Genomic DNA, 14,396 nt, shown 5'->3' with positions numbered 1-14,396 from the left:
TGGACTCGCCTGCTTTCTAAAGCCTGATCTAGGGTCGCCTCATTGCTCCAGATACCTGAATTCCATATATAAGCTGGGAAACGCCTGCATCTGATGAAATTCATTCATTCGCTTAATGAACATGCGGAGCACCTGTGTCTGGCACATGCTGGGCTCCAGAGACTCACATACGACCTCATCTCTGGTTCTCAGAGAGTTGGCAACTCAGAGGAAAGCACAGATGCACCCCTAGTTACCACCTGGTGTGACAAAAACTTCGATGAAGAGGCACCGAGCCTGAACTGAGACCCAGGGAAGGCTCCCTGGACGAGGCCATATCCAGGACTGAGTCCTGAATGAGTCAGTGGAGAAGGGCGATGAGATGCAGACGGGCATTCCATAGGGAGGCCACCCAGGAAAGGCTTAGAGGAACGAGAGGCCTGGAGAGGTTCGTGCAATACTGCAAGAGTTGGGCCCTGGCTGGTGTAGCTCAGTGGATTGAGCTCGGGCCTGCGAACCTCGAGGTTGCAGTTCGATTCCCAGTCGGGGCACATGCCTGGGTTGCAGGCCAGTTCCCAGCGGGGGACTCACGAGAGGCAACCGTACATTGATATTTCTCTCCTTCTCTCCTCTCCTTCCCCTCTAAATATAAATAAATAAAACCTTTAAAAAATGTACTGCAAGAGTTGGGATCTCTGGGATCAAAGGGGTGAGGGGCGGAGTAGTGGGGAAGATGGAGATCAGAGAAGTCAGCATGTAAGGGCCTTGTAGGGAGGGCATGGTGGAGGGGGCCTGCTCACACATCCCAGCTCTGGCCTAGAATCACTGTACTGCCTGAGCTAGGCACCCCTCCCCTGCCACCGTTGACCAAAGGCCTCTGTGGCTCCATCTGTGAAATGGAGTCATTTGGGTGGGATGGCTCTGACAGGCCACTAAAATCCTTAGGGTGTTGTCTGCCAGTGTTCATGGAGGCCCACCAGATGGCTGGCCAGAGCTGCCTCACTCTCTGTGTGTCTACCTCCCCTCTGACATGACTTCATTGCGCTGGGGGACCACCTCAGGGTGGAGAAAATGGGCTACAGAAGAAATCAGCATTTACTTTCTTTCTAATCAAACCAGACACGTAAGAAAAAGGAATGCTAATTGTTCAGTAGGTTGTGTGTCTGAAGCAGTGGCTAAGAAGGCAGGCACTGAACCCAGATGGCCCTCCGACCTGCTGTGTGGCTGTAGGCAAGTCGCTGGGCCTCTCTGAACTTCCCTTTCCTCCCCCGTAAAGTAGGCTAATCAGAATAGAACCTGACTGGCTGTTTTAAAGGTTATAGTGCATGTAAAGTGCTTAACAAAACACCAAGCGCATAGGCCACAAAAAATAGCTATATTATTATTGTTACTGTTTTTAGTGGGTGGGCATGTGCTGTTTGTTGGGTGGAAGCAGGGGTTTGGCTCTGAAAGGGTTAAAACAGGACCAGCTGCTCCCAGTCCCACAGATAAGGTTGGAGGGAACACAGTGCAGGCCCCCAGCCCCTTCACTATAGAATTTATGAGGTGCTGGTTACTTTGAGTCACAGATTAGGGGCTTCCAGAAGGCTGTGTGGGAAAAATTCAGGGGCAGTGGCCAGAAAGGACTTAGGGCTATTTTGAAAGAGCCAGAGCCAAAAGAAAGAGCCAGACAGCGGGGCTTACGCACATACCCCGTCCTGCAGGTGGAGAGCAGGGAGATGGGCACCAGGAAAGAGGAAAGGGCGCGCCAGAGGGCCAGCCAGGTGCACACGCAGACAGTGAGCACCTGTGAGAAGGAGAACATTCAGCAACAGAGAGATTAGGAAGGCTGCAATGGGGTCAAGGAAAGAGGTAGCAGAGGAGGAGAACCAGAGACAGAAAGAGAAAAACAGAGGAAAGCGTGGGAGGAAGAAACAGAAAATCAGAGGAGGGAGTCGGGTAGCGGGAGGCGGTGAGAACGGAGGGATGGGGGGCACCGGGCACCAGGGAGTCTGCATCTGTGCGTGTGTGTACCTGCGTCTGGCGGACAGCAGGTACCTGAGCTGGACAATGAAAGGGTGGAAACGACAACACACCGCGGACTGTGGGACAGTCGGGCCGCCTGGCCCCTCGCCCGGCGACCCCACCCCGCCCCCACCCTGCTCCAACTCCGACGGCGCGCCGCCCAGGGTGGGTTAACGCGCCGCCCCGCTGCCGGCTCCTCCCCACCAGCGCAGTGTCCCTGCTCTGCAGACGCCCTCACTCGACCTGGCGGCCGGTCCCTGGGCGGAAGGCGGGTGCGGAGAGCCTGCAGCAGCCCCCGCACTGGCCCAGCCGCCGTCGGGTTCCCGCCGGGCTGTTGCGCCTCCCCGGGAGTCTTCGCGGACGCCACCTGGGTGCCAGGAGCCCCGCGCACCCGCTGGGACCAGGCTGCCCAGATGCGGGTGCCACTCTGCCTGTTACTGCTCGTGGCCCACGCCGCGGACATGCTCCCCCTGAACCGAAGAAAAAAGCAAGGTATGAGGGGCACCCTGCTGGGCGGGGTGGCCTGGCAGGTACAGCAGGGCAGGCAGAAGGATGACCCTTGGGGCATCTGCCCAGTGCCTTTGGGCTACTGACTCCTCCAGAGAGGTTCCCAGCCACTTTACAGATGGGGAGACTGAGGCCCTGGGGCACCCAGTTCACCAAGGGGGCTCTCCGATGAGGGAAGGCACTGGCAGGGCTCTCTGTCTCTCACTGCCTTCATCATCGCTAGGAACAAGGAGAGTGGCTGTGTGCAAAGACAGCAAGCCTCAGGTGCTGGGCTGGAGGGCACTGGGACTAGGGCACGGAGTTAGTGGCTTAGAAACCATCCTAAACACCCATGATAAGCCAGGAGGTGACATGAAGATCAGGGCCTGGCACAGGGCAGGATTCCCCAATCCCATCACCCACCCTGACTCCCTGTGTCACTTGGGCCACGTCAGTGATCTTTGGTGCTCCTCCCCCCCTACCGGGGTGAGGGCATGAGCTGCATGAACTCGGGGAGACCTGAGACCTGACTTTGAGCCTATTCATTTTGGGAATGAGCTGGAAGACCTCTCTCTCCTCCAAGAGCCTGTGTTTTTCCATCTTGACCCCATAGGGCCACTGGAAAGATGAATCAAGGTTCAGACGAAGAATGTACCTGGGGCACAAAACCAGGGCCCCTTGCACCCTGACGTCAGGGTCCCATGCCACTGCCCCTCGCTGTGAGAGGCAGAACATCCTCAGGAGGTGGGTTTGAGGCTGTCCCTACAGAACTGGGGTTGGCAGAGCGCGAGAGTAGAGGGGGGCGAACGAGTCTGCACCTGAGCAGGGTGGCCCTTCGGCCTCCTGCGTGCAGGTCTGACACTAAAGGGTCCCCCTGCTACATCCTCATGGCATGGCAGTCATCTTATTTTGTAAAGCTGGATGCCAGGTTTCGGGCAGGTTAAGTAAGTTGGTTAAGTTGTCCAGCAGGTGAATGGAAGACCGGTGTCTTTTTTCTCTTCAGCTCTGCATTAGGTCCGAGCAAGGCTCCCTGGGGGTGAGAACGGGAGTCTGCCCTCTCGGGTCGTCTACTCCATTTAAGTGAATGGCCCTACAGGTGGACACAGACACTACTGGAGTGAAGCAGAAAGCAGAAAGGGGCTGTGGGAGAATAGGAGGTGGGGATGGGTGGGGCAGGGAGACTGTGGCCCGAGGGCTCCAAGGCCCCAGGGAGTGGAGAGGTGGGTAGGCTTCTAGTGAGGGGGGCACTCCTCTGTGACTGGCCCTGACATGGTGGTTCAGTGTGTGGGCTCGAGTCAGCCTGCCTGGGGGCAAACCCTGGCGTCCCCAGTTACTAGCTAGGGGACCTTGGGGAAGTCACTTTGCCTCTCTGAGCTTTGGTTTGCCCTTTTAAGGATTTTTAGAAGATCTCTAAGACCTTTATTGGTTCTAGGGAAAAAAAACCCTCACTGACTCCTTTATAAAATAGAAATAATAATCTCAGGTAGGCAACTCACAGGGCAGATGTGGGTAAACTGAATGAGTTAATGGGTTTGTCAAGCGAGTATCCGAGCACACTGGCTCCTGATATTAGTCATTCTCATTTCCTGTCCATTGTGTTCTTAGCTACTCACAGCAGCCTAGCAGAGGGAGGGTGAGATACTTATTTTCTGCATGAGGAAACTGAGTCTCAGAGAGGGAAACTGCTTGTCCAAGGTTGCCCAGCACGTAAGTAGCAAAGCAGGCTGGAATCCCACTGGGTCTGACAGGACACAAGTGTCTCCTGAGCTGTGCTGGTCTTCCCTTCTCAGAGCTTCAGTTCTCCCATCCGAAGAAGAGCTGGTTTAGAAGCTGTTTGGGATGTTTCTCAGTTCTAAAAAGACACATATACACACACACAGAAGAATAAGAAAGAAAAAATTCCAGTCCCTCCCCCCATTCCCATTGCTCCATGAGGAAGTCGGGCACGGCCGTTCCTGCCCCTGCCCCAGCTTGATGAGGGGGTCCTCCGCACCCCTCCCCATGGTGGTTGATCTCTTGTGTCTGGGACACACATATACCCAGTGCAGTACCTTCAGAGAGAGGATGTGGCTCCACTCATCTCCAGGTGCAATGGACATAGCCTGGGATTTCAGCCCCACCCCCAACCCCTTTGTACTGAGTGGCTTTGGGTGAGCGGATTTCCCCCACTCCTACCTACAGCCTCGGTTTCCCAGTTAGCACTGGGGTGAGTGTGGAGGTAGAAAAGCTCTTCCTATCGCATATTCTGCAAGGTAGTCATAGAAGCCCTGACCACATAGGTTTGGGGAAGGCTGGGTTTAGATTTCTTGACTGCGTGACTTGCCAGAGCCTTCATGGGGAAGAGGTGAGGGGAGGGGAGGGCCTTCTCCAAACTCATCTCACCTCAGCGACCATTTCTTTCATAAAACAGCTGCTTGGAAAATTCCACACAAGACCCCTGAGAGTCTTAGCATCTTTGGCATTCTGATCTAACGTTGGCAGGAAAATATGTCCTGGAGGCACCTGGGTATTGGCAGTGCTTCATTCATTCACTCATTCATTCTCATGTTCATTCAGCAAATGTTACAGGGTAGTTTCTGTGCTGGGCCCTGTGTTTGGAGCCTTGAGGATGTCAAGGTGCTCAAACCTGGGGCCTGCCCCTGAGAAGCTGCCAGTGCGGAGCGATGCTACTCACCTGCCCTCCCCTGCGCCTGCCATCCAAGCCCAGTCCTTGGACCCAGCCTTCGACCCACCCTGCTAGGTCAGGAGGAACAACTCACTGGGCCCAGTGGCCGCCCAGTCTGAGCCAGCACCCCCGGGCCCTGCCCCTACAGACCCACGCTTCCGCGGGCTCCAGCGTCACTGTTCCTTGGTGAAACCCAATTTTTCTGTTCCTAAGACAAGAAAGAATGAAAGAAAAGGCTTGAGAAAGGTTTTTGGATCTCAAGTGTCTATTACAAAACAACATTTTGATTAATTAAATATAAACAAATCAGAACCAGATGGGGACATTTCTCTTAAAACATGCTGGGATGTCCTGGCTATGGGACACTTGGACAGACCGAGGGGCTCTGATCGGTAATGCCCACCTAACACAGAGATTCACTAGTCAATGAGGAGAAGACAGGCTGAGGTTGGCTTTCTCTGACTGATGTGGACACTGGCCCACAGTGGCCGGTGTTAAGGATGAGACAAATTCACATGGACTACCGAGTCCTGTGGAGGAAAAGGGACAGCATGGCCACTCTCTCAAGAGGAGACCATGCCAACCCTTGCCTTCACAGGCTTTTATTGGCTTTCTAATAGCATAACAAAGAAGGTTTTCATTCATTAAACTTAGGTTTGCTTTAGGTAATCACTTTTTACAGATAACAGTGGAAGGGATGTTACTGATTACTTCTCACAGATTAACAAGGAAACAATGTTGCAAATGCAAGGGAATGATAAGAGTAACAGGTCTGGTTACACTGTAGTGCTTGGGAGAATGAGCACAGACTTCAGGAAGTTCCTTTAAAGATGTGCAGTAAGCATTTGCTGCCTGAACTCAGGGTGAGGGAGTTTTAGCAAGAGCAAGTCACAAAGCAGCCTAGGTATAATGCAGGCCTGATTTTCCATGGGAGAACTTCTTCATGGGCGTGGTCCTGTGTGCTGACTTGTTCCCCACTGGTCTACCACGTGGGTGCTGGGCCACATTCCCACGACTCTCAGAGTGGTTCCCTACATCTTCCCCCTTGTTTTTAGTTAGGACCGCTATAGATCCCACAAAGCTTGCTACTTACTGGTCTCTTATACAACCCTGGGAAAATAATTTGCAAATGCACTGAAGTACGTAAAGCATTATTAGAGTCAGTAAACAACTGTCGGCGCCAAAGACCCACATTCTCAGGTTAAGTTCATTAGCCAAGCTGGTTAACCAATTGTGGGGGTCAGTCACACAAGATTATCATAGAGGGTCTGAAAAACCTCCTGCTTGGTCAAACATTGAATGGCCTGCAGCTGCTGATGCAGCTATAGCTGCAAGTTATCAGCTTGTCCCTTTAAGTTGGTAGAAAAAGCCCCCCTTAGGCAATGTTGACTATCACTCCAAGCGTGCTGGCTGGAGGTCCTTGGTGGTGACGAAGTCCAGCCCTGCGCTTCCGTGGGTGGCTGCACGAAGGTGGGAAACTGCATTTCCTTGAATTCCTGGATACTGGTTGTTGCTCTGAAAGCTCCAATTGGGGTTTGGGATGCTGGAGCGGGCATCCCCCTGGAAGTTTCCCTGAATGGGCTGGCTGTTTTTGCGAAGGCACTGTTGCAGGGCCCTGATAGGATATCTGAGTTTCTTGCTTTCTTGGTGGTGACACACCCTGCGAGGAGGAACGCTCCCAGAGTTGGGACAAGGAGCGATAAGTACACGGCATGCCCTCCGGTGGGGCTGAAGGCAGAGCTTCCAAGGCCTGTCCTCCTGTTATATCAAGTGTGACTTCCTCCTTGTTTTCCCCTGTGACTAACTCTGCTCTCTTAGCCCCAATGGGCATGAGAGCAGCCTCGACTAGTCCCCAAGTTACTATGTTGTGAGCCCCAATAGAAACACCAGTGTCCTGTAAAGATTTCAACTTGTCGCCTGCCTTTTCCCACATTTCAGTATCTAAGGTTCCTTTATCAGGAAAAGCAGGGGTAGTATTTCTTCATAGTTTGTAAAAGCTGAATGAGATGCTGTTTCTTTGCCTTACATCCCACTTCCCGGAGGAGCCGCTGTAACACATGCAGGTAGACTTCCTGCTCTTCAGATAAACTGGAGCCCATTTTTGCCTTTAAAAGGCTCCTTTTTACTCTCGATTATTGTCTTTTCAGATTCTGCCACCTATGCTGAACCCTATCTTGGTTAGCTATCGGGTGATATTGCATGGTGGGTCAAAATGTTCTGTTGGTGGAAGACAGTCAGGGAAGGGGTATCGGTCGTTCTTCATACCCCAACCCCGCTTATGGGTCTTGGGTCCTCCCCCAAGCGTTTAAGACTGAGGGGGGGAGGCGCTCGAAGTGTTAGGTGACCGACCTTTATATCACGCGTTCCTGGATGAGCCAGAAGTTAGATTGAGTTGTTTTGGAGGCCCCTAAAAGGCCCCTGCACATCTCGGGAATTGATCCCAGACACCCTTGCAAGGTTCCAACTCATGTGGGAACACTCGATTTCTCGAGCCGAGGGAAGGAAGTGCCTTTTGCCTCCGGAGCTTGGCAAATGCCAAAAGGTCTCATATAAAACCTGGGACTAACACTAAATTCTTCTGGAAAGCAATCTTCAGAGTCTGGTCAAAACCGAAACACTCATTCACTATCCACTTCTCCTTATGCAGGAGAATGGAGAGAAAAGGCAAAATTGAAAGGACCATAAGAGGTGACCTGAAAGAAACAATTTGCTGTTATGCTTGTAGATAGCCCTGTGACTAGCTGCTGTTTTTAAAGCTGATTAAAGGGAAAGTCTTCACTCTCTCTCCCAAGCCTAGACCTAGTTGGGGGTTGTGCCTTGGTGATGGGCTTGTGAGTGTTTTCACGGTGTGCCTCTCGTTGCGTGGACTTTTGCCTGCGACTGGCAGGAAACCTAGTGTTCTGATCCAGTCCATATACTGGCTAATCCTGTCACAGGTGACTTCCAGCAGCGAGGGCCCTTGTGGTTTTTAACTGCTGGACCCGTGCTCACAAGGTTGCGGCAAATGCTTGGGGGAGAGAGCAAGGGTCCTGCTTACTAAAGAAGGTGCAGTTACAAAGTGGTAGCAAGAGAGGGAGACCTAGGAGGAAACCCCCTTTCCTCTGAAATCCAACACACCCTACGACCTAACCGAAAAGCACTCGGTGTGGTTGGCCCTTACCTGGGCTGATTGTGCACACCGGGTCCCTGTTCCAGGCGTCAGCTGGTGTGGACACCGGCCTGCAGTGTCCACAGCGTTATGGATGAGACGAGACAGATTCACATGGACTACCGAGTCCTGCAGAGGAAAAGGGACAGCATGGCCACTCTCTCAAGAGGAGACCATGCCAACCTTTGCCTTCACAGGCTTTTATTGGCTTTCTAATAGCATACACAAAGAAGGTTTTCATTCATTATACTTAGGTTTGCTTTAGGTAATCACTTTTTACAGATAACAATGGAAGGGATGTTACTGATTACTTCTCACAGATTAACAAGGAAACAATGTTGCAAATGCAAGGGAATGATAAGAGTAACAGGTCTGGTTACACTGCAGTGCTTGGGAGAATGAGCACAGACTTCAGGAAGTTCCTTTAAAGATGTGCAGTAAGCATTTGCTGCCTGAACTCAGGGTGAGGGAGTTTTAGCAAGAGCAAGTCACAAAGCAGCCTAGGTATAATGCAGGCCTGATTTTCCATGGGAGAACTTCTTCATGGGAGTGGTCCTGCGTGCTTACTCACTCCCCGCTGGTTTTCCACATGGGTGCTGAGCTACATTTCCACGCCTTGGGAAGCGGCTCTCTACACCTGATGTCCCAGGCCTGGGGAGGGGGTGTGGTGGAGGTGAGAGTTCCTCACATTCCTATGGTGCTTTTAGATCCTTCTAGACCTGAGGCAGTGAGGGGCAGAGGGAGGAGTTCTGGAATTCAGATAGCCCTGGGTTCAAATCCTAACCCTTCTCCTGCTCTAATGTGACTTCCTGGGCAGGCCGTGTGCCTTCTCTGACCCAGAGCTTCGCATCTGTGAAATGGGAACCTACCTCTTTGGCGGTGGAGAAGATTCACCACAGTACCAGAGGGTAGGTGCCTGAAGGCATACAGTAGGTGCTTCATAAGAATCCAGCTGTTTCCCCCTCCCATTTCCCAGCAAAGTGGAATGCTCCCAGGACTAGGGGNACCGAAAAGCACTCGGTGTGGTTGGACCTTACCTGGGCTGATCATGCACACCGGGTCCCTGTTCCAGGCGTCAGCTGGTGTGGACACCGGCCTGCAGTGTCCACAGCATTATGGATGAGATGAGACAGATTCACATGGACTACCGAGTCCTGCGGAGGAAAAGGGACAGCATGGCCACTCTCTCAAGAGGAGACCATGCCAACCCTTGCCTTCACAGGCTTTTATTGGCTTTCTAATAGCATACACAAAGAAGGTTTTCATTCATTATACTTAGGTTTGCTTTAGGTAATCACTTTTTACAGATAACAATGGAAGGGATGTTACTGATTACTTCTCACAGATTAACAAGGAAACAATGTTGCAAATGCAAGGGAATGATAAGAGTAACAGGTCTGGTTACACTGCAGTGCTTGGGAGAATGAGCACAGACTTCAGGAAGTTACTTTAAAGATGCACAGTAAGCATTTGCTGCCTGAACTCAGGGTGAGGGAGTTTTAGCAAGAGCAAGTCACAAAGCAGCCTAGGTATAATGCAGGCCTAATTTCCATGGGAGAACTTCTTCATGGGAGTGGTCCTGCATGCTTACTCACTCCCTGCTGGTTTTCCACATGGGTGCTGAGCTACATTTCCACGCCTTGGGAAGCGGCTCTCTACATCTGATGTCCCAGGCCTGGGGAGGGGGTGTAGTGGAGGTGAGAGTTCCTCACATTCCTATGGTGCTTTTAGATCCTTCTAGACCTGAGGCAGTGAGGGGCAGAGGGAGGAGTTCTGGAATTCAGATAGCCCTGGGTTCAAATCCTAACCCTTCTCCTGCCCTAATGTGACTTCCTGGGCAGGCCGTGTGCCTTCTCTGACCCAGAGCTTCGCATCTGTGAAATGGGAGCCTACCTCTTTGGCGGTGGAGAAGATTCACCACAGTACCAGAGGGTAGGTGCCTGAAGGCATACAGTAGGTGCTTCATAAGAATCCAGCTGTTTCCCCCTCCCATTTCCCAGCAAAGTGGAATGCTCCCAGGACTAGGGGGGAGGGGAGACTCACATGGGTTGAATCTCACCTCTGTCCCCTCCCTTCTCGGAGCCTCTTTCCTTTATTTGTAAAAGGACTGTGGTAGTGCCCACTCCAAAGGCTCACTAGGTGGATTGAATGTAATAATTCTGTGCAAACAGCAAAGTCCCATGTGGACAGCTGGGCAGGCAGCACTGCCCCCTCTGCACAGATGAAGCTGAGACTGGGCAAGCAGGTACGGAGGCAGTGGCAGTGATGAGGATAAGCAGATCTCTTGTCTCCCAATTGAGGCCATAGCTAGGCACAGAACAAGGTGTGTCCCCTTAAACGCTGACATCCAGGTGAAACCAGCTGAAGATGCTGGTCCGGAGCAGTGCCAGGAGGGGAAACAGGACTCCTAAAGCGCAGAGCGAGGGGCGGCACCTGCACAGCGAGTGCTCAGGGAATGGTGCTGTGTGTCCATAGAAGGCTATCTTGGGCAAGTCCCTCCACCCCTCTGGGAGTGCTTTTCTTCATAAAGCAGAGGCTGGTGGAGAAAAGGGAAGCACAGCATTGGCACATAATAGGTGCTCAATAAACTAAGCTCTGCTCACCTGCCCTCTTCCTCTGCAGCCAGTTCAAAGGAGATGCTGTTCTTACTTCACATGGCTCCCACCCCCCACTTCCCTCTGCCATGGGTGGAAACCATCCAACCCTCACCCGACCTCCAGAGGAGACCCCTGAGACCCCTTAGCATGGGCAGGCCATGCATGGGAGCTCTGCATAGGGGCTGTGCATCCTCACTCTGTCTCTGCCTTGTGTTATGCCCATGAGCCTCAGACAAGGAGGTGAGGCTCAGAAAGGGAAAGTGATCTGTCTAGAAAGTTCCAACCGCTGAGCTGGGATGCAGTCCCAGAGTTTTGGAGGCTCCAAAGCCTGTGCATAGAAATAGCAATGAATCCCGTCAGTGACTTGCCAAGGACAGCAACTCAGAGGCACCTGAGAAGAGCCCCATCAGAGGGGTAGGATTTTGTCAGGTGGAGGTGGCAGCAGAGTAAAGACTGGGGACTCTGGCAAGAGGAGGGGTGTCTGTGTCTTGGTGGAGAGGGTTCAGGGGACTGTGTGGCCAGAGGAAGTGAAGGTCAGATTACATCTAGGGCTGGAGTCAGTCATGGAGAGCCTGGGATGCCACTCGCCTGTCACTGTAGTCACAGAGAAGTATTTATTGAGCCCTTCCTCTGGTCCAAGCCCTGGACTAGGTGTTGACGAGGGCGACAGAGATGCGCGCTACTGTCTCTGCTGTCAGAGGGCCCAGCATCTCCTTGAGAAGCTAGATCCATTGGAAGGGATGATGTAGGCGGGATCCCGCCTCTCCTCCACCCAGCCTTGAGAGGCAGGTCCGTGGCAGTCCCAGCCTCAACTGAGGAATCTGAGACTCAAAGATGGGACGTTGCTTGCCTTAGATGTCACATGTATTAGGTGGCCTAATCCATTTTGTTCCTCTCCCTCTTCTTGTCTATCAGTCCACTGTTTATTCATCCATCTTTCCATCCTTCCATTTAGTGAAAAAACTGAAGGTCATATTAATTAAAAGTTTTTCACACTCCTGATGAGTTTTTTTCCTGATGAGACTTGCAACTCATCAGAAAACCAGGCAAATAAATTTAGCAAAGCACAGCTAGCATTTTAATGAAGTGGAGTGGAAGGGAACAAAACAGAACAGAATAAAATAGAGGGGGGTGGGCAGACATGTTTGTAAAGAGCGAGATACTCAATATTGTAGGCTCTGTGACCACATGTGATCCATCACACTGTGATCTCTTTGTTGTTTTGTTGTTGTTGTTTAGAGTGCTTTAAAAATATTGAACTATTCCGAGCTCACAGTCCATATATAAAACAGGCCGGAGGCCAGATTTGGCCTGTAGTTTGCCAACCTCCGTGTTAGAAAGTATCAGAGTGCATCACAAGTGTGAAGATGAATTATTATTCTGAGACTGTGTTAGAGTTCTCTTACACATGTGAGTGTGTGTGCCGGTGGATGTGTGTGCGTGCAAGTGTGGATGTGTGTACACAGGGTGTGCGTATGTGTGAATGAGTGTGTGTGTGTGCTCTGTGCACTGTGTGAACTGATATAAAAATGCTAATTTTCAGCATCGCCAAAAAGCATGGATCAGCTGAGTCTGTGCGCTCCTTATGACGTCTCTGGGAGGCAGGAAGATCCCGGCAGTGCAGATGGGAGACTAAGGCCTGCTGGGTCACACAGCAAAAGGCGTGTGAACCCAGTGCTCTGGCTCCGGAGCTCCAAACGTGACACTGAATTGCCGTGATAAGCAGTGACTGCCCGGGGCACATTTTGCAGGTCCTCAGTTTCTAATGGCCCCGGATGTGGCAGCCACGTCCTTCCCAAGGCGTGCAGATTTTAGCCTTGGAAGGCGGAGTGATCCCTCAGGGCCCTTCTGCTTCAGACATCCCTGCGCGGCCAGCCGCGTGTGCTCCTCTCGTACTGGCCCTCTGGGTCCTCACACGGACCCGTCCGGGTGGGCGTGGCTTTCCGTCCTCTCTTACCGCAGAGGAAGGTGGTTCCAAGAGGGGAATAGGCTTGTGCAAGGTCATCTAGTGGCTGTGAGTGTGACCCAGGTCTTCCAGGTTCCAGAACCCCGGGAGCAAACCCAGCCTTCTCCAGAAAACCCCTATAATGCTGCCTCTAACCACGCTGTCGCTTCTGGAACCCGTCTCAGCGAGCAGAGCCGGTCAACTTCCGATTTCTCTGGAGTTCTGAAGAAGGTGTGGGATAAAGGCATGCCGGGCCTGAAAAGGCCAATTGCGACCTTTGAGACCGACACTTGTAGAAACAGAAACTTGGGTAGGGATGCTGCTCAGCCAAGGTCCCCGGGCTGCAGTGAAAGTGAGAGTTCGGGAGGTGTTGGGGTGAGGGCAGCTTTGGTTAGGGAGAGGAAGGCAGCGTGTCCTGGAACTGGAAAGCCTGATCTGGAGCTTCCCAGAGCCTCAGTTTCCCTCTGTGAGGCTTGGGCATGCTCCCTCTGCTTTGCCTTTTTCCCAGGTCTCAGGATAAATGTCAGACAAGAGGGTGGGGCCAAGAGGCTGTTCACAGCTTAGAGGCTTGTCTGCAGAGGTGTCCTAGCCACCAGAGGCCAGCCTGGGGTCAGGAGCCTTGTAAGGGCCTCTAGATTTACCTGAGTGCCACATAGAGTCTGTGGCTGGAAAGGAACCTGGCGGGAGGAGGTCTGGGCTGGACACAGAGCCGCCGTGGCCTCAGGACCTCGGGCTGTGGACATTGTCAGGACGCAGAATGGCCCTGGGCTTGCTGGACACCTAGACACACGTTCCTCACTTACATATCTGCACCCATATGTTTCTTGAAACACGCTGTTTCTTTAAAAATACTTAATTTTCAATGGCATCAAATGTTTAGAGAAGTCTCTTTTAGATTTGGCTTTATGGTTGAGTACTCACTCTGTGCAAGATGTCACCTGTGGTTTTATTTGACAACATTGGGCACTATTCTGAGTACTTCATAGATACGAACTGATTAAATTCTCCTAATAAACCCATGAGGTCAGTCCTGTTATCCCTATTTTACATATGACAAGACTGAGGCACGGAGAGGTTAAATAACTTGCCCAAGGTCACATGGCCAAGGTCCCACACCCCAGTCTCTAACTACTGAGCCCAGCCTTAGTGAATCCCCACAGCAACTTGTAAGAGGACTGTTAGCATCCACATCTTACAGCGGAGGAAACCGAATTAAGCAAGAGGAACATTAGCTGAAGTATATGAAATGGCCATTTTTGTTGGTAGAAAACAGCCACATATTAGCAATTTCATGTGGTTGAGACTAATAGCTTGGCCAGTAGATTTGGCAAAGCCAGGATTTAAACTTGGCTAATTGATTCCAAAGCTTGGGTGCATGGCTGCCCTGCCAGGCCTCCTCCCCACCCATGCGCACAATAGCCCATGTGTCCATTCGACCTTATTATTCTACAGCGGAAGCCCACCAAGCTCAGAGAGGGCAATCAACTTGTCAAGGGCATGCAGCCAGGATGCAGAGAGGTTGGGAGGTGGTCTCCATGGCCAGAGCCTCCTTTCTTAGCCTCGTGTCACAGT

The 14,396-nt window shown here is 52.0% G+C and overlaps 1 protein-coding gene across 2 annotated transcripts in view; it reads left to right on the top strand.

Annotated features, from left to right (window-relative positions):
• Positions 1-2,396: 2,396 nt before the first annotated feature.
• The window catches only part of RSPO4 (R-spondin 4), a 37,107-nt gene continuing 25,107 nt past the window's right edge, over positions 2,397-14,396 (top strand). For both annotated transcript variants that reach the window (XM_037044723.1, XM_037044722.1), the window contains exon 1: positions 2,397-2,475. In XM_037044723.1, the coding sequence (XP_036900618.1) occupies positions 2,397-2,475 (79 nt within the window). The remainder of the gene's footprint in view (positions 2,476-14,396) is intronic.

The sequence above is a fragment of the Sturnira hondurensis genome, unplaced genomic scaffold (assembly GCF_014824575.4).
Source record: "Sturnira hondurensis isolate 20B ecotype Veracruz unplaced genomic scaffold, ASM1482457v3 Scaffold0004136, whole genome shotgun sequence".
In the NCBI taxonomy this organism is placed as follows: domain Eukaryota; kingdom Metazoa; phylum Chordata; class Mammalia; order Chiroptera; family Phyllostomidae; genus Sturnira; species Sturnira hondurensis.
Note: the sequence above shows the minus strand (reverse complement) of the source record. Positions and strands in the feature narration are given on the sequence as shown.